This window comes from Thermobia domestica, chromosome 8 (genome assembly GCF_964235325.1).
Source record: "Thermobia domestica chromosome 8, izTheDome1.hap1.1, whole genome shotgun sequence".
Classification (NCBI taxonomy): Eukaryota; Metazoa; Arthropoda; class Insecta; order Zygentoma; family Lepismatidae; genus Thermobia; species Thermobia domestica.
The window spans coordinates 57,101,928-57,129,542 of record NC_137461.1 but is presented as its reverse complement, the minus strand read 5'-3'; the positions used below and the strand labels follow the sequence as shown (position 1 = coordinate 57,129,542).

Below are 27,615 nucleotides of genomic sequence, written 5' to 3'. Positions count from 1 at the left end.
ACCTTTATATGGATTATAACATTAAATTTCAATATTTTAAATTTATAGTTGATCTAATCTTTTTTTCTTTTTCTACAGTGCAGGTATAAAAGAATTATGGCTACAGTTTAATATGCTTTCGCCAAGTCATTTTACGTAATGACATTCTGCATGTTTTAAGATAAATGACATATGGAATAAAATTAACTGTTACAATAACCAGACAACAAATGGAACACACCAACTCAATACGATAGAGTTTTGTAAATAACGTAATACTGAAGTCCAATGAATAAAATTTAAGTAAAACTAATTATGTTGAAAGTCCAATAAGCCGCCTTGCAATAATTTTATGGAAGTTTTAGTTTAGATTTAGAAAAGTATTCTACAACATGATACTTACTTGTACATCCAAAGAGTCAAATCTGGACTGTTAGTGATAAGAAACCATTGACGAATATCAAACTTTGTATTGTAGATCAATAGAGGGCGTTCTGAAAAAAAATAATATATATATACTAACCATTGCTTTCGAAACACTTGCTTCTGAGTAAAATACATAATGTCTCACGTACATATCGTAAAAAGATGTTCACATTCTCATAGCATTTAAATTTAAATAAGAAGCTATTTTGAAATAACTGTATAATTAACAGAAAAAAAGGAAATTTGTTTAATACAGCATCATAATATTGGTTGGAATTTACTAAAACTCATTCAATAAATGTATCTAAAATTTTATAGTCGATAGAGAATCACACAAATCAGTTCCTATTAAATCAGATGTGGCAAATTCGAACTATTTGAGTAAACTATATTGTACTTTTCTTTATAGGATTCATACTGAAACTAAGCCATAGGATCTAATTAATACGAGGTTGATCCGCTTCAATCGGAACATATTGCAGACAGCGATACCTGTCCAACCGGGCACTACAAGGCAATAAAACTGTACGCGTACGTGTACCAGACTCTCAGCTCTTATGTAGCAGAGTGAAGTTGTTGGAGCGGACGAAATGCCGTAAAAAAAATCGCTCTGAAAAGAGTAGGTCGTGGCTTTTCCCATGTAAATTTTTACATTTTCTGTGCAGCAGAACAGTATCAGAACAATGACTTTCTGGTAGGACAAAGGATTGTTTGTGTTATAATTAAATGTTTAGCACAGCAACCTCCTCTATAGCCCCATCACCAATGAAATCACATCCAAAAGAGGCGTTAATGGAACTCACAAGACGATCCGAGATATGGCGGTCCGTGAAATACTATTTGGCCTACCATAGGTGTCATGGCTAAACAATTACATATGACAAAATATAATGAACCCTGCAATCCACCACAAACTGAGACTGCAAACTGTACGCAAGACAAATGTGCATACGTTAACACCATGGCATATCGCGAGGCGAAAGAGAAAGGGTAGAGGTCTGTACGAAAACCACCTAGCTAGAGACGGTTGGAAACTTGTTGTACCAATAGAAGAAGCGTGGATCTACCTAGTTCACTGTGGAATAGTTTGATCTATCACCTACAGAGGTGATGAAAAAACCGATGCAACCTTGTATTTCAATGTAATTGGATTTTCTCGAAATATATTATGGTTGTTACTAAATTCTGCCAAAGAGGTAAGTTAAAGATTCGTGATATATATATATATATATATATATATATATATATATATATATATATATATATATATATATATATATATATATATATATATATATATATATATAAAAGTTAAAACTAACACTGCTTATTTCAAGAACATGTCCTGTTCTCAGTTTACACAGACGAAATACCAGCATTGCATGGCGACAACACAGATCGTGTGGAACTGCACCATGACAATGCTTCAAGTCACACGGCCCGAACATCGTTGGTCTTCTACTAACGCATAAAAGCTGCAACTGATACCCATGCTATTCTGTTTGAGAATATTCCCGTTAAACGTACAGATGGACTACTGTGCTTTTGATCTTCTCAAATGACACTTTAATCACATCGGTTTAATCACATCATGCTCACCACATGGTAGCAAATGGCTCTGGAAAGCCTGCAAGTAAGATTTCCTGAAAATATACCCCTGCTATAGCTGCAGCAAAGAGATATACTACGGTGGAAACTGCGATGCTGTGAAATGGTCCACACCGGTAGCCATCACATCGTGCATGATCGATGGTGGCAGCGGAAGCAACAACTTCAGTTTGTTCCGACGGAAACGGATCAGTCTCTGTAAAAGTTGATACTTTATATAGTTATTATATGAGGCGTATAGTTTCTAAATCCGCCATCTCCAATTTTCAAAAAAAAAAAAAAAAAATGGATAAGTAGATTTACTGGTATTCCTTTCCATGCCCGACACGATGAGAGAGATTTTTATCATTTGGTAGTTATAATGAATGTTCAGAAAGCAGGAAAGTCTTTCTAAAAAGAAAATTTTATCTCACATAATCCCTTAATTAGTTTTTCCTGTTTTTCTCGAAACATTTTATGAAGGAGATGGCGGATTTAGAAACTATACGCCTCATATATAACTGTTAGAATAAAGAAACCGCAGAACATACACAAGAAAATGAAAGTATAAGATATTTAAAATATATGGCTATAAAAAGAAAACTGAAGAAACTACGTAAAAGAATTTAAAGAATTAATTGAAAACGTGAAATTTATAACTTTAAAAAGGTTGGGCCTTATGCAAAGTCATTCTGACGTGTGATTAGTATCGTACTAAAAGTTCGACTAACATATGTTTCGTGTAGTAGTCAGACCTTTAGCATGACGCTAATCAATTGTCAAAACGACTCTGCATAAGGCAGGTTATTTCTAACCACTGCGGCACAGCTACATTTTTTTAAAAAAATTTTATTTTGTCACTGTAGCAATAGATATTCAATTAAGTTATAATGTTGAAAATATACACGTGTGCTACCAGAGGACCGTTAGAATATAAGATGTTTGTAAAGAACTATTGCGGGACACGGTAGCTCAGTGGTAGAGCACTTACATCTGGTGCGTGGAGTTCTTGGTTCGATTCCCGACCAAGTAAGCTTGTGGTGGACAACAACATCGTGTCCATGGGTTTTCTCGGGGTACTCCCGTTTCCTCCCACATTCTCCTTCTATCAATTCTTCCATCATCATTCACTTGCCTTAATTATAGTCTCCCTTAGCCTAAAGGGCATAATCGTGGGATGTTAAACTGAAAGATTTCATTTATTTAAGGACAATTAAAAAAAAAGTTAAGCTAGTTCAGCAGTACTCACCAATGTATTTCTGAACTACGTAAGAATGGTCAGGATTCTTGTCAAAAATATCAAGGGCATCCTCCAGTCTAGAAAATAATCGAATTCCTTGCCCTCGACTACTACAAGCTGGCTTCAATATCCATATATTCTTAAAACCATCGATATCCCACTGAGTCCAATAATTTTTCACTCCATCAAGTACTTTGTTTAGAGTCTTCAGATGTATCTGGGTACAATTAAGGCAATGCAATTAGATATGAATAAATGTGATCAAATCACCTGTGACTTATAGGCAGGGGTGTACGCAGGAATTTATTTCGGAGGAGTCCAACGATTTTTGTGAGGTCCAAATTGAAAATGAGGATAAATTTTATTAAACTTTATAAAATCATTCCTAAAATTAGACTAAATTTACAGGACCTCTAGGACCCATCCCCTGTGTATATCCCTACTTACGGTATATAATGATCTATAGTTTATGTAATTATTTATATGGACAAATTCAAAGAGCTAAAAATGAACAATAAAATCATAAACCACGTGTGTATTATTCTTAGGCTGCGGGTGTCCTTGATTCCTTTTATAGATTTTTCAATGTAAAACTTCAAATAGTTTCTTTTCTATTAACCGAGCGAAATAGCTCAAGTGGTAAAGCGTTGGCTTCGCATTCGGGAGGTCGTGGGTTCGACTCAGACTGCCAATCATCCTGACTAGGATTTCCCTCAGTTCTACCAGGCAAATTCCGGGATGGTACCTAGTAAAACAGGCCCTGGCCGATACCTTCCCAAATCCTTTCAATTGTTGTTGTTGGATATCCAGTATAAAAGGGCCTCTGAGCTGTATTTGGTGATAAATAAATAAATAAAATCTATATATATAAAATTGAAAATCACTATGTTTTTAACTCTAAATCTCCTAAACCCAACGACCGATCTCGATCAAATTTGTAACATGGATTAGGTTCGAGACCGGATTGGTTTTAGACTATTCACTTTGATGGTAGAACTGAGAGGAAGGGGAAAGGTATAAAAATTAAATAAAACTTAATAACTCCTGAACCACTCGACCGATCTTGATCAAATTTTCAACGTATATGAGGTTTAGACCTGGGATCGTTTTTATTATTTAAATTTGACGGAGCAACGCAGAGGACGAGAAGGAGGGGGAGATATATAAAAATCAATTTATATAAGACTGAAAGTGACTATTTTTGTAACTTAATAACTTTTGAACTATCCTACCGATCTCAATCAAATTTTCGAGATACATGAGGTTCGGATCTGGAAACATTTTTATAATTTCACTTTAACGGTAGATCCCAGGGGAGGGAGACGTATAAATAAAAACTAATAAAATCTAATAACTTTTGAACCACCCAACCAATCTCGATCAAATTTTCAACATATATGATGGTCGGGTGTTTTTTTTATCGCTTCTTTGGAGGGGGAGGGGAAGGGGGAGATATTTGTAAAAGAAATTAAAATAAAAATGATTACCGTTGTGACTTCATCACTCTTGAACCACCCGACCGATCTCAATCAAATTTTCAACATACTTACTTTACGCTATTCGCTTTGACGATACAACGTAGGAGAGGGAGAGAGGAGAGAAATTTAAAAATGAACAAAAATGACCGATATTAGTGTTGAATTCGTAAAAATGAAATCTTTAAGTTTTACGCCCCATGGTTATGCCGGTTAGGCTAAAGGAGACGGTTGTTGAATTCATAGTTTTCGGGGTCGATGAGACAAACAATGACACTTCTGATGCTGTTTCAATCCACGTTCAGCCCTGATCATTGAGGAGGGGGAGGGTACAATGTAGGGGAGGGGGATAAACATTTAAAAATGATCGAAAATGACTAATATTATTGTCGAATCCATAGTTTTAGGAGTAGCTGACATTAACAGTGACAATTCTGATGCCATGTGCCGCAGCGCGAAGGAGGGGGAGGAGGAGCTATATATAATAATGATAAAAAAATGACCAATATTAGTGTCTAATCCATAGTTTTCGGGATCATTCAGATGAACAGTGCCATTTCCGATCCGGTTTAAATCCAAAACCAACCCCGTCACTTGGGGAGGGGGAGAAAGAGATATATAAAAATGATCGAAAATGGCTACTATCAGTATCGAATTTATAGTTTTCTGGGTCGCTTAGATGAACAGGATACTTTCGGTCCCTTTTAAATCCGAATTCAAACCCGCAACTTGGGGAAGGGGATGGAAGAGATTTAAAAATCATCAAAAAATGACCGATATTAGTGCTGAATCCACATTTTTTGATAGCTGAGATGAACGGTGACACTTCCGATGTCATGGCCCGCAACATGGAAAGAGGATGGGGGCTCTATATATATATATATAAATGACCGATATTAGTGTTGAATCTATAGTTCTTGCTGTCGCCGAGATGAACAGTGTCACTTCTGATGCTGTTTAAATCCATTTTCAGCCCCGACACTTGGGGGATGACACATTGAAATGATCTAAAATGAGCAATATCAGTGTTGAATTCATAATGTTCGAGGTCACTAAGATGAACATTGATATTTACGATGCAGCATAGATCCAAATTCAGTCATAGAACTTGGCGGATTGGGGAAGGGGGACATCATACTTCAACATAAAATGTAAGTTATTATCAATCTACAACATCGTATTGTGCATTTAAATTATTTATTTCAACCCAGCGAAGCGGGTAATATATGCTAGTATATAAATAAAGAGTACAGATATTCGATGCAAAAGTTCAAAAAGCGAATAGTGAGAAATTATGAAGTGAATTACATAAAAAAAATCGGTGCCGCGGTGGCTCAGTGATAGAGCGTTTACCTCTGGTGCGTTAGGTCCTTGGTTTGGCCCCAGCTCGCGCCAAGTGGGTTTCGTGATGGACAAACACCGTGTGCGTGCGTTTTCTCGGGGTTCTCCCGTTTCTTCCCCCTTTCTTCGTTCCACCATTTCATTCATTTCTGACAATCACCATCTCCTTTAGCCTAGCCGGTATAATCGCAGGACGTAAAACTTAAGAATTTCATTTTAAATTCAAAAACCAATCAATTTATAATAAAGAACAACATGCTTATGTGATTCTTTCAAAACTGACAATAAATAAAACATTTTATTTCTTTTACCATTTGTTCACATTATCACTAAATCAAGCTTTTATGATCTTCGGAAGAAAAAGTTCTTAATTACCATTTTTATGAGAAAAGAAGAAAGAAAAATAAAACATCATGGTGCATTATACATAATAATAAACATTAAAATATTGCGTGTGTGCAATGAGACTTCCAGACAAGATTTGTAATTGTTTCACTCGGAGTTTTCACTTGTATTTATAATACCATATTTTCCTCTTGTCATGTAGAAATTATACTTTTTCTATTCCGAGCCATTCTATTTTTTTTTTTTTTTTTTTTTTTTTTTTATGTGTATGAATCAACGTTACTAGTCCAATTTTTATCCAAAATTCTAAGATCAATATTTTAAGTTTATAGTCTAGTTCTTATGAATCAGTTCTAAAACTTGCTTTCCTGTAGGTGTGAAGCGGAGTTTGTCGTTACGTTCGTTGATTGTACACCTTTATATGATGTTTATGTTTTTAAAAGTGCTTAGATAGCCCTGAATGAGGAAGATAATTACACTTTAACGTCTCTCTCTCATGTTCTTTAATTCTGATCAAGTTTCATTTTGTCTTGCCTACTTAGGCTTGTAGACGTGCAGAAAGTTCGTCTTTATCTCTCCTAAAATTGCTGAAAGCTTGATTTAGTGAAAAATTTGAGTTTTTTTTTTTATTTTTTTAAAGTAAGTGGTGAATCGTCCAGGAGCCAGGATCATTCACGTAAGTAATAATTTATTGTAAAAACGAATTTCAGCTTTTTGGGGTTTTAATGCATATCAATAACTTAAAAGCGGATTATCCCTCGGAAATTATCATATCTGATCAATTTCATTAGTTGTTAAACAGTTTCCCTTTAAATGTTAAATTTACTGTGTGATGCTATTCAGTGTCATGGAAACAGGAATTACCTTTCGATATATTACATTCTTATATTCTGTCTACGAAGAATGAATGAATGAAATTTCTTTATTGAAGTGGGCGAGTTTTAGCCATGGCTGCTCTACCACCTAACCCTTGTCAAAAGAATACAATACATTAAACATTACACATCAAAAGGAACGAAAAGGAAAAGAAAAAAGTGAAAAAAAAAAAAAACAAGTAAAAGAATAAATCAGAAAATAAACAAGTCACATATGCAATAAAAAAGTATCGATATTACTGGATTTAGCTAAGTTCTTACATAAAACTGTACATGTCGTAAGTGCCAGAGGCCAGTCGCTGGGATTTCATCAAATGTGATTTTAATAAATTTCGAAATGAATTAAATGACTCTATTTCCGTGAGAGCTTTTGGTATCACATTCCATACTCTCGGACCTGCTTTGGAAAATGATCCCTGCACTATCTTCAGTTTAAGTCTTTGTACATTGAATTTCTCACTGTTACGCGTAACTTGAGAGTGAATTTGTGACCGCTTTGTAAATTTACAATATAAATATTGTGGGGGTTTGAGTTTTAAGGATTTTATATATCAGACAACTATAGCGCAGGTATCTTATTCTCGACATTGTTAAAATATCGTTTCTATTTAGCACTGGTAGGATATGTTCCGATTTCTTTAAGAGGCAAAGTGTGCTAATGGAATTATTTTTTAACTAATGCCTTGAGCTTACTATATTTCAATTGTAACTTAAATTATGTTTAACTAAACTGTCTAACCTTTAGATTAAATGTTGAATAAACATCTGCTCCTTCACAGACTACTTTCCTATAATAACCATAAAAGTCATTCCAATAATTATCAGAAATCTCGAAAGAATATGCCGGCCAATCAAGGTCGTCATGCTCCATGTACCAAATGTAAGTTTCTACCTGATTAAGAGCCCAATCTACTGCTTTCCATGGAACCTTAAAGACAAAAGAGTAAATTTATTAATTATAAGAGTTCACTATTATAAGAGTGCATTTCAGACCTTACTAGGGCGACCATACATCCCGTTTTGACCGGGACAGAACCGTTCTAAGGGCATGTCCCGACCGTCCCGTCAGTAGATGGTAAAAAAGTTTTGTCCCGTTTTATGCAAGTGAAAGAAGTAATTAACAAACCCAGTGTCTTTACTCTTTGTAAAAGTATAATTAATAATAATAATAAACAGGCAAGAATTGAACTGAAATTCCCCACGTTAAACATGACCTATAGTTCGCAGTACTGCTCAGTCCAAGAGTAAACTTCTCACTTAATGTAATATCAAGGATTCGAGCTAGGGCAAAGGAGCAAATGCAGGCAGCATCATGTTCTATTATATTGTAAGTTAAATGGTATTTATAATTTATACCTTATATATCTTACGTTATATTGTAATATTTTGTATTAGGCATTGCTGAGGTAAACAGGAACTAACATACACACTGACCTACTTCTTATGATTTTTAAAAAGCCGGAACCTGTCCCGTTTTCAGCTGAAAATTTTATGGTCCCCTAGACTTTACAGATATGCTTTTACATTAATACTTACAGCTGTTATTTAATTTTGCTGCAAATTATACTTTATTTTTTAACCATTCGTATGCTAAACTTTCTCGAAAATTAACAACGTAAGATATATTCAGATGACATAATCAGTAATTTCAGGTATTTTGTAAACATTTAAAAGTTAAGATGTCATTTTGGAAAATTTTAAAATAACAAAGTAATAACGAGTTACTCTATCATTATATAGATAATTCCATTAATCATTTAGGTGTTTGTTATTTTTCAGAATCTTGTTCTCGAGATAAAATATCTGCAAGTAATCTGAATTTATTGCTACACAATACTACACATGTCTGAGTTTAGTAAGTGGAACTTGACAGAATTTTCATCAAGAGGTATTACTGATTCAATGGTACTTTAGTCTTTCAAATATACAGTTGAAATTAAAAATACATCGAAATTTCTTTCTTCTAAACCTGATTGCTTGTTTCATTTAGTATTTATCTTGTAAAGTAATACCTTGTTTAACTCCAAAATGTTATATATCTAGAGAACTCCAAAATGTTGAGTTGAGTTGATTTTTAGTTTAGCGTCCCGTTCAGCAGCGAGGCTATATGAGACGTGGACCTACTGATTAACGTGGAATCCGAACCACATGAGCTCCCGCCGGTAATCGAACCCGGGTCTCCCAAACTCCAAAATGTTAAATACAGACAATTACTTCACTGCATTATCATATTGTATCTGAGATGAGTGACTTAATGTCTTTGTAACAAACAAACAAACAAAAAAAGGTTTTTGAAAAACTCCCGTAGTATTTACCTTCTGCATATATACGCGTTCTCACTTCAAGACTAAGTAACGCTGTCTATAATTGAAAATATGTTTGATATAATAGTTGATTTATTGATTTCATACCTCAGCCTTATGGGTAAATTTTGAACTGAATTCTGGTGCAGCCACATATTTGAGTAAACTGATACAAGCAGTTAAGCGGTAGTTTGTCACAAAATCTTCTTTCTCAAGTCTTGCAGATCCAATATTGAAACAACGTGGGAAAAATGTATCCACATTAAATGAGTCGTGATACCATTGAGTATCCTGCAATATGTCTCTCAATCCTGTCTGAAAATTAACAATAAATAAATAAATAAATAAATAAAATAAAAAATAAAATAAAATAGTAATAATAATAATTCGTTTAATATAAGATAGGAGAAAACCCTATAATAAACAAGTGTGTGGTTAGTAATGAACAAGTTACATGAAATAATACTGCTTACTTATTTTATATCGACGACAGCTTATATATTTTCAGCTCATGTGAAATATTTCTAAATTACAAATAAAACGCAGGTCCGTATTTACGCACGGGCCCAGGACAGCATATTAAAAGTTGAGATTGAAGTATGGTATTTGGAATAAAAAAGACGATTTTTACGAGAGAGACATTGGGTGGAAATCTATACTGAAAAAGTGTTTCTAGCCGATTGTTTTTGAGCTGGTCCTGGATTTGAGCCTCTAGAGGACGACCTATAATCGTAGCTAAATATCCACCTGTTTCTTATTCATGGTTCGAAGTGCCGAGAATTTACGCATGCAACATAATAAGATCACGAAACACCTCCAATCATACAAGGAAAAATATATTATCTGGGCAACAAAAATTTATTGGCAATTCCAGTTCAAGAAAATGAAAACACGACACGCAAAAATTTCCATAAAATGTAAAGATCACCATCATATTAATAATGAAAGAAGTATTTGACGACTTTCTATGAAATGTCCTTTTCATTGTAATAATAATCATTCACGATTTCACTTTTCACACTATTTTCCAAGGAAGAAACGTAGGAGGGGGGGGGGTAAGCAGCTCCTACGTAATTACTGTATCCCCTGGCGACGCTGCTGCAAATTGCCGATCGATGCAGTTGTAAAGAAGAATTCTCACACAATGCATAGTATTCCTTGAGATGCTATTTACTTCCGAATACACAACACATTACAGTTGAATAACCATTATACTATCATTTAATCCTATAATGAGGTTTTCGGCGCACACTTAATAATGTTTTATAGGAAAGAACAACCAGTTGAGGCTGCTTATTTAAGGTATATACAGGTATATACGCGCACTGAAAGACAAGATTTGTTTCTCATGCATTGATCTTCCAACCGTGAAAGTCTCGAGAGGGTCGACAGAAATTCGTTTAAATACTAAGGAATAAGCAAAATAAATTGCGTATATAGAGCACATGTAAACTACGCTCCAAGTAAAATATTCAGTCCCACTAACATTGATTTACTTATCGAAGAACTGTATTTCGTGGAACAACCGCTGGCCATGATTTCCCAAACATGTTAAAATGTTGCTAACTCATTAGATAAAAATGTTCAATAAAAAATACACTGCATGTTCATAAACAACGCACATATTAGAATAAGAATTAAATAAATTTCAATAAGCAATATTGTCGAGTGATGCTTGTTTATCTTGGTTACACACGGCAAATTGAAAATATACTTTGTTCTGTTGACTACGACCAACTAAAGGAATTTGGTTTCTTATCAATGTTCACCAATGCACAGAAAGAGTTTTCTGTTTAGCATAAAAAATATTAAAATGGATTTTTCCATAAGTTGCCTTGTATAGTCGGGAAGAAAAGTATATACGGAACTGGGAAGCAGTTACATGTTGGTAGCACGCGACCGATTTTTATTTTTATTTTTAATTTTTTTTTTTTTTTTTTTTTGTTACGACGTTACTGGTGCTAAAATGTGAGGCTATTAATTATTTGTTACCACAATCTGTTCATTTTGGTTCTGCACGTTCAGCCCCATTACTGTTGCGTGAATGTAAAGCAGACGCGCCCCCATATTGTTTAGGCCTATACTAAATACGAATAAAATGGAAGAGGTGAAAAATTTTCTTGGATCCAAGGGCGTAAAATATTTAAATAGGCTTGAACTTTGATTTAATTCATAAAATTATATTTATGTCTTTTACTAGCTAAGTTACTACACCACTATTCATTTATTGTGGTCTTTGTTGTGAGCTCCTTCATGGCTAAGCGGTTAGCGTACGCGCCTTTGATGTGGGAGATCCGGGTTTGATTTTTGGTGATAGCTCACGTGGTTTCAACCCCACATCAGTGGCGGCGCTAGATCCGTAATAGTCGGAGAGCAAGTGATGAGGCACGAAAAAGTTTGGGGGTTCGAGACATATAGATTTCAGTAGCAAATTCTACAGCAGCAGTTCGTGATCATGAGTTCACTTGTTGTACATAGAAAAATGGGGGAGCAAGGAGGGCTGAGAAAAATATTGGGGTGGCGGTCGTCTCTCCTCGCCTTTCTGTAGCTCCGCTACTGCCTCACGTTAAGCTGTAGGTTCAAGTCTCATATAGCATCGTTGCTGAAAGGGATGCTAAACATAAAATCTAATCTAATTTAATCTGGTCTTTGTTTTCCGTGAAATTATAGGTGTCAGCCAATTATAATCAGATTGAAAATAAACTTCGGAAAACAAAATATTAGATCAAGAAATACCCAAGCGGTACGTCATCACTCAGATTTGACATTGGATCAAATATCACAAGGGGCGTTCTGAGTAAATGTTGAAACCATTTGATCTCAATCATACACTCAGTAACATCAGCTATTGAATCATGATTACATTCTATAAGTCTCTTTACACATTAACTTTCTGTAGACGAGTGATATTTCAAATAGTATCTCCTCCAGTTCACAGATTCCATGTTGGAAACGCTTCTTTACTTTTCACTAATCATACTACTATTATTTATAGTTTTTGTTGCATAATGCCACTAAAAGTTGTCTGTTACACAGAAATATTGTTCAATGTAACTTTATACTGCCTAAACGAAATTGAGCGATTTTTTGTATATATGCAAACACCATTCAAGTGTCTCGATTGCTCTGAATCGTGAATGTTGTTCACGGTACTGACATTTCAGCTGAATGACATGAAAAGTTTTGAGATCCAGTTAATAGTTACAAAATACTCCAGGGTTGTAAAGTTTTGTTCAAACCTACCAAACTCTTAATTCCTTCTGTCTACATAAAATTGAATTGATACAAATTAATATAGTAACTATTGTGCAAAATACAAATTAATATAGTAACTATTGTGCAAGATAAAATAATTAATTTAGTACCACCGAGGAAAATTCTTAATAATCCCGATACCATATCGATACAAAAGATGAATGAATACTGATTTCTATAACCAATATAAAATATAATACAAATGAGTGTATACATAAATGTAACATATACTAAAATTACGAATTATACAATTGATAACATGCTACAGTTTTCAACAAATCAGCCATTCTGAAATAATGTATAAATTAAGTATTTAATTCGATGTGATCCAATGATTTAACAAACAGTGCATTTCAGATTTTGTAGTTTATGTGAATTCAGATAATTTCAATATCTTATCAATCTAATTTGAATATCCTATCTCGTAATTTGTATTTATTTCGTAAACATTAAGTTTTACATGATTCATTAAGATTAAATAACACCTATTAATCAGAGTTAGCGCGTTGTCGTGGCATCTTTCTTGCTATGAACGCTATATGACTTTTAGTAAATATAAGCACTGAAATTACTTTTGTATAATATTAATCTTTCACTATGACAGAGAGCAAGCTGCTGATTAATAGATCAGATTCTAATTAAAGTATCAGAATTGAAAGATAAGCACAGAGGTGACGAAATCTCGAAGTGGTTTGTTCGGCTTCTCGATAACAAAGACGTCTATTATCTTCACCTGAGTTTGGCTTCCTGATTGTGGTCACAAAAGCACAAAATAACCTGTTGATTTCTGCTCAAGAAGAAAATCGTATTGTTTATAGTTTTAGAAGCAAATAATAGATTTGATTTCCGACCTTTAGACTGTATTGGCACAAAATCTTGAATATTGGTATTTTCATCTACGAGGCGGGTCCAGAAAATAAGTGTAATTATTTAAAATAAAACTTTTACATGCTTACATCAGAACATATGTAAACTATTTTTCTACGTAATCGCCATCCATCTCACTGCACTTAGTGAGACGAAGGATCAATTATTTTTATGACTTCGTCAAAGAGGTCTGCTGAGCCTCTTTTGCCCAAGTTTTCACTTCATCGTCAGTGGAAACACTTTTCCCACTCATGTGCACCTTCAGGGAGGTGAACAGATGATAGTCTGAAGGCGCCAGGTTAGGGGAATGCGCGAATCAGTCAAAATCAACTGTCTTCCACTCCTTTGCATATCATGCACATCAGTACTGCCGTTTTTGTATTGACACCATTTAAATACACTCATACAATTTATAATTTCTTCGTCATAAACTGATTTGATCTCGTTAAAAACTTCAGACGAAGATTTTTCCTCTAGCAACGAGATAACGGATAACGCTGCGATTCTCGCACTTGAGGATAGATTTCACCGAAATTTTTCATGGGAGATGTTACTGTGGCTACAGTTTTGTCCTACTGACGCGTGATTGGGCTTGCTAGAAAGGGTAAGATCTAAACTACACGGCAGGGTGACCAACATAGCAATAACAAATTCCCTCTGCCCGCGAGGGCCCTAGTACACTTATTTTGTGTACGTGCCTCGTATATAATGAATTTTTACCCATTTAAAACAACATTATTTTTAAAAATTCATTCTAGATTAAATTACACTATTCCATAACGATAATGTCAAGTATGACAATTTACCTTTGTGGTAAAAGGTACCATAGAAATTCTGCTTATCAACTGAGTTCTTTCAGCACGATACCAATTTGGAAGTTCCACCATTGTCCACACAAAATTAGGATATACATTACGAAGCAGAAAGTCCATTACTTCACTATTTACTTGCTTTTCCATTGCAGCTGAAGTATCTGAAAATGAAAATATGATTACTTTTAGTATTTAAAAAATCTCGTTAAAGTACTTTTGAATTGAGTAATTTTATAATAATAATAATTAATAAAATAAAATAAATAAAAATCTCGCGATACTACTCATTTTTATCTGTAGAATGGCCATATTTCAATAAATAGATTAGATATTTCTAATACAATACAATACAATACTATTCAAATTTTCCACAGAATTGAACACCTTTTTACATAAATTTGTCAATTATTTCGCTTTGAATGAATGGTTTCGACGTAGTTTTCTGTAATTGACGAAAAATAACCTTCTGGGTTAAAATTCCTCTTCAATTTGATAATGTGGCTATTAAATTCAGGAATTATGACTAAAAATGCATACTTACTGAAAGCGAGACTTGCAAAAGTTACATATTTCTAACCACATTAACTATCTAAGTAGCTATTTGTGTCTTTTTCGTACCTATTTTAAATGCTCTCAATGTTTAGGTCAACGAGTTCTATTTGCGGTACCTTTTTTCACATACCTATTTTAAAAAACGTGTTACACTTCTCAGCACATCAATCATTTTGAAATAGTCTATAAAATGAAGTATTTAATTCGACCTGATCCAATAATTTAACAAACAGTGCACTTCAGCATTTAGTAGTTTATGTAAAAGCAGATAATTTCAATATCTTACCAATCTAATTTGAATATCCTATCTAGTAATTTATATTTATTTCGTAACCATTAATTTTTATATAATTTACTAAAATTGAATAATTTCACCAGTATATATATATATATATATATATTTAAATTTCACCTTGTGTGCTGTCACGCGGAGGTTTCGTACTATAAAGTTTTATACACATAATTGATTCACCTTTTACTTTAGACTATTTCTGTGTGCATGTTAACTTACCATACACATACATCGTTGTTCTTGAGCGATGTCGATTATACCAAGGAACAGGCTTTTCAACCCAACCTCGTTCTTGTAAAGCTTTGCGAATGGCAACAAATTGAGTAAACATCGTAAAGACCTTCTGTCCCTGTTTAAAAAAAAAAGGAATACCAGGCTTTCCATGAGCAGAAAATACACTAAATTATGAGTTCTTATCTTTCTATGTTTTCTCAAAGTAGGGAAAAGAGTGAACTTTCAACATTTTTTGACCTTGCACACATTTAAGATTTTCTTTTTAAACTTTAGCAGAATAGAGTAAAATTATTAATTTGAAGACAATGTTCAGGGGAAAATGTAGTTTGATGGTTTTGCTGAACAACTCTATGGTAATATGCAAGAATTGGTATCTGGTAATAGTAATCACAATAGTACCAACACACTTAAGGATAGTAATTATAATTTTATTTTAGTCATTTTCACATAAATAGAAATATTAATTAGTTTTCACATGAAAAGAAAGAAAATATGAAAATCTAACACGAATAGCACTCTACTAGAATAGAAGTTTTCATCCCGATGATGATAGGAAGGATGTTGTTTGAAAATTTGGTTAAGTAAAAATTTCCACAAGCCAGAAACAAGTTAATATTTTTTATTTGATTTATAGAACGTAAGTTGTCCACGTATTTAGCCTGCCCATTCGTCTACCTGGAGTCCATTTTTATAAAAGTTGCAACGTTTCATAAGATATGCATTATTTGCTCTGTAAGTTGGCAATTTTTATATCTTAGAACTCGGCTGCCTCTACAAAAACATTCCTATACTTTTCTTCTTTTTCTCCTCAACCATAGGTTGCTTGGTAACATAGAAGTTTTAAAAGTTTTCTCTCCCTTGGGAGAGCTGTTTTGTACTTTGATGCGGTCTCTTCTTCGTAACTGCATCTAAATATTCTATCCTTGGTCTTCTTCTTCCTGGTTTTCCTTCTGCCTTTCCCTCTATCAACACGGTGATTCAATCGGAGTGCCAAATAAGATGGCCAAGCATGCTGTTTCTTCTTTTTCCAATTATCTTCATGATCTGTCGTCCTTCGTTAGCTTCCTTTAGTATGTCCTCATTCTTTTTCCTTTCGGCTCATGGTATGTGTAGCATTCTGTGTCAATACCACATTTCAAATGTTTCCAGCTTGGATATTTCAGATTTTCTCAATATCCACGTTTCTGATGCGTAAAGCGCCACGTTCCATACCAGAGTCTTAATAAATCTTTTCGAATGTCCAACGACACATTTCTTTTAGCAGTCCCCTTTTCCTATTGAATGCTTGTTTAGCCTGTTTTTTCACTTCTTCCGTTCGAGGATATTAAACTTCGTAAATAGGAGAACGTCTTAACGTCTTCGATTTTCTCTTCTTCTAGCCATACGTTTGCCCCTTCCTGTTCTGCTCTTGTGTATTTTATCACTTTAGTTTTCTTCTTATTTATCTTCATTTTGCATTTTTTTTTCAGTTGGTCGTTCAGGTTTGAAAGTGCTTCTTGCAAATCATTTTCTTACTCCGCTATCAGTGCTATGCCAGCAGCAAACCTTATTGTGCTGAAAACTTGTCCATTTACTTTTACGCCTTTCTCGTTTTTTATCAAACAATTCTTTCATGGCCTCTTCTGTATAGATGTTAAACAGGAGATAATCCTATACTACTAATATTAAATGCATATCTGTATCTTGGCTATATTTACTGACGTATAGTAAATGCTTAATGTGTTGATTTTATATTTGTCGTCAATAAATGTACATCTGGTTTGGATGTTATCTCTATTGATTCTTTGACGCTAACGGTAACATGTAATAAGATCCGACTCGTCGTGTCTGTATGTGGTGGATGTTCAAAGAAGGTTATAGTCCTAGCTGTGTTATCCCTACCATGAAATATGACTACGGCTCTGTGATGCTGTGGACCACAAATTCTTCTTATTTCGTAGGTCCTATGATTCATCGTTCAGTGTTTATCTCACAGGACGCACTACTGTGACCGCATGCATAGTATTTTTCCGGCCCGTAAAGCCATTTGCTAAGATAAAAATGTGTCACTGCTGGAACTGTTGATGTGTGATTTCATGAACATTGGGATGAACTTCAACGCCTCCTCTGGCCTGCCCAATCTCAGACCTCAACGTTATTGAACCCTGAGTTTATTTCTGGAGCTCACACTGTCCAAAAGCGAATATCTCCTCCATTCTTGCTAACAGAACTAAGTACTACAATGAATGAGAAAGGGTACAATAGTCATCTGAAAACCATTAATAACTTATATGACTCCATTCCACAACAAGTTAGAAGTATTGTGAAAACTAACAGTGATCCCACCTCATATTAAGGTAAGTTACTTTTTCTGTAGGTATTTCCATTACTTTCATAACCAACCGTGGGACGTAAAGCTTAAAAGATTTCATTTCTTTTTTTACTTTGATAACCATCTGTATATAAAATACTAATTATTAATCTTCTTCTATCTATTAAAATGCTACAATAGCAATTAAAAGCGCCTGAGCTCCAACCTATAACTTTAGCTTTCAAATCTTTCATTTACGGTTATGTGTGCTTTCACGTTTAACAGAGACAAACATTTTAAGTATTTGTACTTTAAATAGTCTAAATTAGTTAACTATATTTTTTCATAAAGTTTACGATATAAGATTATTGTTCAAAGCCTTTGGATTTTAAAAAGCCTTCTCTAAAATCAATGCATGTGAATTGTGCTTCCATCTTTCGAGTTCTTTTAAATTATATGTTGAGGATGTTTATATGTTTGTGGTCAATCCTTTCGATAATGAGATCTCGGAAACTACAGGCTCTAGAAAGATGACGTTTTCACTGATCGATTGGAAATTTTGCGTAGATTGTCGAATTCTAATTGAATATTTAAAAAGAAACATGGCCATTATTTCTTTATTACATTTTTTAGGGTACACTGGAAGCGTTGAAATTAAAAAAAAACTAAAGCATCATATCATGTACGTTATACATTCCAACACCACAATGTTGTATATTAGGGTTGTATATGTCTCAGGGGTTTATTTCACATCCAAATAATAATGAAAAAGGAAGGATAACCATTTCTCGAGTCTAAGATATAAATCTTTATTTTTTGAGTGTTTTGCCCAATGAACACCATATATAACTGACATTATAATTAATTGTATATGTACTATATTTGCTTATTACATACTGCATGCAAGAAGAAAGAAAAAACTGGTCATACATGAATTAGAAACTCCAACCGGAAGTAGGCTCAAACCTTGCAAACGGTTCGAGATATTGAGAAAAAATAATCGAAAAAATCTCCCCTTTATGATACCCCTTGCCGATTTTTTAAAATCAAGACGTCTCTTACTTGTGTCTGTAAAGAGACATGTACATATGTTGTGAGGAATGAGAAGGATATTTATGCTCATATGCGAATGATGCGCTGTGTAGAGAGCGCAGGTTCAGCTAGTCTATATTATAAAATTGAAAGTGACTATGTTTGTGACTCTTAATCTCTTGAACCGACCTACAGATCTCGATCAAAATTTCAACGTAGATGCGGCACTGGCCTGGGAGTGTTTTTAGCTATTTAGTTTGACAGAAGAACTTTGGGGAGGGGGAGGAGGGGGGAAAAAGAAAAAAATAAATAAAACTTAATAACTCTTGAACCACCCGACTGATCTTGATCAAATTTTCAATGTAAATGAGGTTCAGGACTGCCATGATTTTTAACATTTCACTTTGACGGAGCAATGTAGGGGAGGGGGAGGGAGATTTACAAAAATCAATAAATATAAAAATAAAAGTGACTATGTTCGTGAATTAATACCTTTTGAACCACCTGATCGATCTCAATCAAATTTTCAACTATATGAAGTTCAAACCTGAGAAGTTTTTTTTTTATTTATTTCATTTTGACAGTAGATCTTAGGGGAGGGAGAGGGGAGAAGGGGAAATATATGAAAATGAATAAAACTTAATAACTCTTCAATCACCTGACAGATCTCGATCAAACTTTCAACATCTATAAGGTCCGGACCTAGGATGTTTTTGTCACTTTACTTTTACAGTGCAACGAAGGGAAGGGGAAGGAGGGAGATATATGTCAAAAAAGTAAAAATAAAAATGACTGTCTTTGTGACTTCATCACGTTTAAACCACCCGACCGATCTTGACAAAATTTTCAACATAGACGAGGTTCATACTTGAGGTGATTTTCATCATATCACTTTAACTGTAGAATTTAGGGGAGGAGGAGAGGGGGAGAAATCTATAAAAATAAATAAAACTTAATAGCTCTTTAACCACCCGACCGATCTCGATCAAACTTTCAACATGGATAATGTTCGGGCTTGGGATGTTTTCTTCATTTCACTTTTACAGTGCAACGAATGGGAGGGGAAGGGGGAGATATATGAAAAAAAAAGTAAAAATAAAAGTGACTGATTTTGTGACATCATCACGCTTAAACCACCCAACCGATCTTAGAAGAAAATCAACATAGATGAGATTCGGACTTGAGGTGGTTTTTATCATATCACTTTAACGGTATAACTTAGAGGAGGGGGAGGGGAGAGGGGAAATCTATAAAAATAAATAAAAATTAATAACTTTTGAACCACCAGACCGATCAAACTTTTAACATAGATAAGGTTTGGGCCTGGGATATTTTCGTCATTTTACTTTTACGGTGCAACCTAGAGTTTGAAGAGGTGGAGATATATATGCAAAAAGAATAAAAATAAAAGTAACTGTCTTTGTTACTTCATTACACTTTAACCACAGGCCCGATCTTAATGAGATTTTCAGTATGGATGAAATTCGGGCCTGGGGTGGTTTTTATCATATCACTTTGACGGCAGAACTTATGGGAGGGAGAGGGGAGGGGACAGATACATAAAAAATAAATAAAACTTAATAACTCTTGAACCACCCAACCGATCTCGATCAAATTTTCAACATAGATGAGGTTCGGGCCTGGGATGGTATTTATCTATTCTTTTTGACAATAGAAGTTATTGGAGGAGGTAGGAGGGGGAGATATATAAAAATAAATAAAACTCAATAACTCTTGAACAACCGGACCAATCTCGATCAAATTTTCATCCTAGATGAAGTTTAAACCTCAGATGATTTTTGCCATATCTCTTTGACGATGTAACCCAAAGGAAGGGAAAGAAATTTACAAATGATCGAAAATGATTGATGTTAGTGTCGAATCTATAGTTTTCGAGAACTGGCTTCGAGAAGGTTCTCTAGAAAGGCGAAAGAGAGCTTCACTTGTGTTGTCAGATGATAACACAGCTGGTAACTGAGCCCAAGTGGAATTCTCGTCATAAGGATTCAAGGTACGGGTTAGTTTGGACAAGTTAAATTTGTGTGATGAAAATTCTAATTGGTAGAGAAATTTATTCGGAAAGTTAAACTTACAATTGTGGCTAAGAATTTAGGTTTTAAAACCTGTTTGAAGAGTAAAGAAGACATTTAGACAGCAATTGAATGATTGAAAATCTTAATTAGAATAGTGTTTGTATTTGAAATTTGTGTGTTTTCTTTTGTGGAATTTGGGTAGGTAAAAGTGATATGCTCAAGTGTGAATTATGGTGATTCTTGTGTGGGGTAATGATTGTTGGAATGGTGGAATTAAAACCTGTTTTATGGAGTGGGGAAGGAGATTGGAAATTTATTTCACCTATCAAACATTTTTCGCTGGGCATAGGAATTTCCACACAGAGTCGGGTCCCAGTTTATTTGGGAGCCTATTTGACTTAATAGAATATGACCAAGGAACATGGGACTTGTTAAACACATGTTAAAAGAAGATGGTAGAGCTATTAATTGGATTTTCTGGTTAAGTATTTAGAATATTTTGAACGATAAGAATAAACAGAGGTTCATTACGAATTTCTTACACAAGTTTCTTGTTTAAAAAAAAGCAAGAAAAATTTAAAAATGATGTGTAGAATCCACATTCTATTGGCTATTGTAAAGTTCGGTTAGATTGCGTTTAGTTGGTTTGCATTTCAACATTTTGTTCAACCTTCAAATTTGTCTCTTGTTGAAATTTGCTTTTCCGTATATTTCCTATTATAAAAAAAAGAAGCTTCGTTGCTATTAGAATTAAAAAATTTAAATCAATTGCGACTTCTCTGCAACTGAAACAAAATGCTTATGTTCAAACTGAACATGTGCCTGGGGTTTCTTTAGTGACTGGTGGTAGGTTTGCCAGTATCTTGGGAATGGTTTACTATTCACTGGTCACGGGATTGTGTTGTCTTCCAGTGGCCAAATGGATCATAGGAACAAATGGTATGTGTGACACACTGCATAAGTTAATTTCTGAGTTTAATATCCCGTTCAGCAGCGAAGCTATATGAGACTTGGACCTCGGATTAACGTGGAATCCGAACCACATGAGCTTGGAATTGAACCGGAACTCCCAATGACATTGCATGAGTACACAACCTATTTCAAGTACTAACTAACAATTAATATATTTCACATCTTCTTATAAGGTCCTTATTCAACTTTCATTGCATTGTTTTTAATTTACTCTCATATATTGCAGACAAAAATCTTCTATAAAGATAACCAAGAAAGTTCTGTCGCTTTAGTAGAGGTCTCTGTTCAATTGACCCTCACACCGTGAGTTGAATGCGAATGGAGATAAGGCGAAAGTCAGTTGTTGGTGTAGGTATATCCAACCTACTACCTGGTTGTGGCAGTTCAGTTACACCATGAACAGTAAGGACAGAGTGAACAAGGGACGTCCACAGAGCGTCATAAGGGCGTGTATGCTATATGAGTTCAGACGGGGGGGGGGGGAAGAAACGCCGCTGTAGCGGAGCGGAAGATCTGCCAGACCCTTAGTGAGAGTATCGAGACTACGCGGATAATGAAGCGGCGGTTTAACAAATTTAAGGACTGTGACGAAACACTCGAAGACGCACCACGTGCTGGAAGACCAACACATGTACAAAATGAAGATCTTCAGGCAGCAATTGAAGCGAACAGTGCCCAGTCAGAGAAACTGGGACTACAATTCAGTGTGAGTGGAGAAGTCATTCGACAGTACCTCCATCAACCTGGGAAGCACTACAAGTTGGGTCGATGGGTTCCACATGATTTGACTTCGGACCAGAAGGAAAGGCGAGCAGACACCTGTGTTTCTTTGCTGTCTCGTTTGAGGAAGAAGCCATTTCTGGACAGAATGTTGACATGTAATGAGAAGTGGGTCCTGTACGAAGCTCCATGGCACCGTCATCATTGGTTAGTATCACATGAACCGGTTCCAAAACAGCCGAAACCAGCACTGCACCAGAAGATGGTCTCCTGTGTGTTTGTAGAGGACTGATCGCGGCATCATGCATCGGGAAATGCTACCGGCTGGTCAGAGCATCAATACAACTGTGTACTGTCAGCAATTGCGATATGTTCAAGAAAAACTCAAAACTCTGGAGCAAGCATTTCTGAATCGCAAAGGGGTCCTCCTGTTACAGGACAACGCTAGGCCCCAAGTGGCTAGGATGACCCGGGACACCATTCTACACCTTGTAAGGGAAACCTTATTGTATCCGCCATACTCCCTGGACATTGTACCTTCCAATTATCACTGAGACAAGAAGACTCCTGCCGCTGTTCCATTCCTTGGACAATCACCTTAGAGGACGCCAGTTCAAATCTCTAGTAGAGGTGCAAAATTCACTTGATACCTTCTTCGCTTTGCGGTCCACCAAGTTCTACCGCGATGGAATCCATGGCCTACAAGGGCGTTGGCAGAAGGTCGTTGATGCTAATGGGGACTATTTTGATCTTCCAGGTAAGTCTTAGGTGACATATCGATGTTAACGTGGCGGGTGAAAAATCGATAAAATTTTCTTGGTTACCTTTATAGAAAAGTACTATAACACTAGAAAAAATCTAGAAAATCTTCTAGAAAAAATTAAACATTTACCATATAATGACCCAATTAATAAAGTGTTTCAATTTATTTGTGAGTATCCTGATTTATTTATTTATAAGTTATGGCTGTATACGTTCTGTTATTATTTACAAAATTATTAATTTATTCATCAAGACGGAACTAATCTGTGCCATTAATACGAAAGATGACTCTCTGTACTATATATATATATGTTACCCTAGATATGAAACAATAGAGAATCACACACATAATATATATATAGAATTAAAAACAGACTGAAGTTAATTACGACGAATTCGAAACGAATTACGAAGACTGAAGTTAATTGATTCTTGTAAAATAAGGAACTCAATCAGAGCAATATTCATTCTGAAAGTTAATATATTGAAAACCAGGTATTCAATATAATAACATTGGAATTTGGAATTGTTATTGTCCATATATGCTCAATTATTCATATATGTAACTCCATTGTTGGAACTTCTACAGTATGCGTTGTAAAAGTTTGTCTTTGAGAAATGATAACGAATGTCAATTATGGAAAGTTAAGAACATACTTTCAGGAAGGCTTATTCTTCTGGTGCATCGCTGCATTCTATATAAAATGGAAATCATTATTTAAGTTTTAAATAAAGCCATGTCCAAAGTTTCTGATCTATTTAGTTCTTATTATTATTCTAACGAAGTTTCTCTCTCTTCATTATCTGCTAAAATAGCGAATTGGAATATTACTGGTATCTCAAATGTTTGTTTAACTTTCCTTCGGAGAACAAATCGCCAAATTCTTTACACAGATGTTATATAACTAGTATTGCTATGGTTAAGCATCATAATAATAATTAGTTCAAAGTACCACTACCTACAAGCTAAATAATTAACATCAAATTCTACATAACAATAAGACGCTACTTTCTCGTCATATATAAACAACCATGAAATAAATACTTGAAAGAGCTTATAGTAAAATAATACTTAAATAGGTAGATTAATGGAAACGAGAAACAAATAAATAATTTAAATGAATACGAATAAATCAGTGCTTATATTGTGTCTTGGAAAATAAGTGTTGCAACTCTTAGGAGGTGACTCATGCCACTGAGATAAGAAAGCTCTCTTGAACTTTCGGCTATCGGACATAGTTTTGGTCCTACAAGATGCCGAAAGCGTGGGAAAATGACTTTCGGACGCCAATAGTTCGGAAACTATCCAACGTAAAGAGGGCGGGTAAAAATTAACTGAAGAAGTCATACCTGCTGTATTGAATTTTGCATGTTTCACAATCCTACCATGCACGCGCAAGGGATTCCCCAAAGGAACGTAGGGAGTCCCGGATAATCTGCCAAATGAAATTGGTCTAAATGGATATGAATTGATACGGCTTCTACCAGGTAACAATAATTCGTTTGTATTAAGTCGATATCTGGGACAAATACAAAATGGCGGACACCTTCATGCCCGTTGTGTGTGCTTGCATAATCGCCAGGTACGGATGCTGGCCAACAGTGACGTTCTGAGTATTAAGTGTAGCGATTTTGTACTCAAATGCTCTAGAAATACATCTGGAGTGTCGGTAGAGCATAACAGATGAAGCAAGGTGATTCATATGTGTGGAAACACTTAAAGAACAATGCCCAGAAATGCACTCATACTCAGTAAACGTAAGTTCAAAGCATCGGAAATGTAAGGAATAGCATCAAGAACATGAAAGCCATTGCCAATTCACCAATAATATTCCCTCAAACCGATGCAATATGATGTGCACGGTTGCATACCAATAAGGATGCAACAACTGAGGCCAAGTTGAAATTGTGCAATGTGACTCACAAAGAAACTGGGTAAACTAAAAGAATGTCACTAGTGGATCGCATGATCGATATTGAAGTGTGGCCAATGTGTGTGTTGATATCGACATGTAGCTAATGGACAAATGTCAACAAGGATTGCGATAAAGAAACCATTTCTTCAAGCAGCAATGTTACGAAAAGATTCTCCTGGGCCAAAAAAATAAAATAAATTAAAGACTGAAACGATCAACCATCAAAGAGGACATTCTGGACCGACGAATCTAAATTCCAACTTTTCGCCTTCCAATGCTAGAAGTTCGTGTGTCGTCGTCCCGAGGATGTCGTCGTTTCCGTCATCTTAACTGTGTAATAACTACAGCGAACCACGGAGAAGTGTAGCGTCACTGTGTGAGGATGCTTTACAGACTATGAAGTTGATAATTTAGTTAGAATTAATTGAATAATGAACAAAAATGGGTTTCTCAACGTTTAAGTGGGGCTTGGAATTTCATCAGGAATGTGGATTTCGGACAGTAACTTTGTACTACAATAGGATTACCGTTTCAAACATTCTTGCAAGCTATTCAGTAATTATCTGCAATGCAAAGAAGACGCTTACATTACCAATAAATAAAATAGTCAACATAGTCACGAAATTTCTCACCCATCAAACTCTTGCAAAATGAACTTAACAGAAGAGACCGTAAGCAGATGCCAATGAATAGTAAAGATCTTTGGAAGGCTCTTCAGAGCTACTGGAACCTCTTAGCTTTGCAAAAGCTGGATAAATTAATCAAACAAATACCTGGAATTTGTGAAGCTCTTATCAAGGCTAAGGATTGGCATTTCATTGAACGCAAATATACTCAATAAAGTTGTTTCAGTGAAATCAGGACCGTATGTTTTAATTTCTTTATATGAACAATGATGCTTATTTTACAGAACAAGTCCAAAAAACAGAGTTTTGTATGGATATATGTTCCTTTTTGTGTGTGTGAAAAACTTAATGTTTAAGTAACTTTCGCATGCTGTGTCATTTTCAAATGGTATAGATTAGTGAACATGAAGCATACATAGGAAGTAGTGCTACAGTATGATACAGGAAACACCAGAAAGCAGACCTCTGGTATTATGCTGCCAGACTTTCATTCATTTCCACCGATTACGCAAAATTTTATGGTGCATTATCTATCTCATTCTTAAGTTTTGCAAACACACACACACACACACACACACATATATATATATATATATATATATATATATATAATGTTGAAATAGCCACCCAACGCTAATACAACCAATTACCCTAAACTGGCCCCATCGCCGTAATTAGGTGTTTCCAACCAAAGTCGCAGATAAACTTTCTTCTTGTATTGAAGTCTTGATCATAGTACCTTTGATAAGTTTACAGCGTGTGATTTGAGTTTATAATTTGTTGTATTATTATGGTTTATACAATAGCAGATTTTACTTGAAGTTATATCCTCCTTCAGTATTATTTTAACTTTAGTTAGGGCATAATAAATTATTTTCTTGCACTGGTTATACTTAGTGAACTAATACATTTCATCCGTTCAATTCACTCTTATTTTCAATCCGATTTTTTTTGTTTGTTTCTACCATACGAAAGTCATATGTCTATTTGCCCTACATAGAAATGAATGATATAGACTAAGTATAGGTTACAATAGAGAGATTTTACAGTTCAAGGCATACCATTTAAACCACACACGAGGACCTCCAATAAAAAGTTTGAACGGAAAAGCTATTTTGCATGAAATTGTTACTTCCCTTGTCGATTTTGCAATGACAATGCACTTTTTCATCTTGATGCGGCGTAACAATTTAACTGAAATTACAAAATTTTGACTTCGCTTCGAAAACAGCAAGTTCGGCGCGGAAAAGTAAGAGCCTTTATATGTGTGAGGGTGCAATCAAGTAATAAATACATTAATATTTACAATCTACATTTTCAAATTTATTCAGTATACAATGCAATATTAGTATAAAGTTGACAGTTGACCTGAAACAAATAAAATTCATCAGTATCTTGAAAAGAAATCTAGTTGACACAATACAACAGCTGACACGACTCGCTCAATGAACTTTATATATACAGGCAAAACATTGTCTACGTCATCAGACAACAGTTTGGCAGAATAACAACTAGTACATTGCAACAATAGATACGCATTCATATTCATCTACACTTATATTTTCATTACCATTATACAACATTAAAAGCGACGAAACCTATCAATGACCATACATGAAAGTCATATAAGGTTCGTGATTCCTTATATCGCATATGAAATAAGCTGCATGACTTCTTATTT

General features: G+C 34.9%; 1 protein-coding gene across 2 annotated transcripts in view; it reads right to left on the bottom strand.

Annotated features, from left to right (window-relative positions):
* The window catches only part of LOC145692919 (tubulin glycylase 3A-like), a 44,236-nt gene that overhangs the window by 14,913 nt on the left and 1,708 nt on the right, over positions 1-27,615 (bottom strand). For both annotated transcript variants that reach the window (XM_081768474.1, XM_081768475.1), the window contains exons 2-7: positions 15,569-15,698; positions 14,500-14,666; positions 9,680-9,886; positions 8,008-8,196; positions 3,242-3,449; positions 383-473 (exon numbers count right to left, since the gene is read on the bottom strand). In XM_081768474.1, coding sequence (XP_081624600.1) covers positions 383-473; positions 3,242-3,449; positions 8,008-8,196; positions 9,680-9,886; positions 14,500-14,666; positions 15,569-15,698 — 992 coding nt within the window. The remainder of the gene's footprint in view (positions 1-382; positions 474-3,241; positions 3,450-8,007; positions 8,197-9,679; positions 9,887-14,499; positions 14,667-15,568; positions 15,699-27,615) is intronic.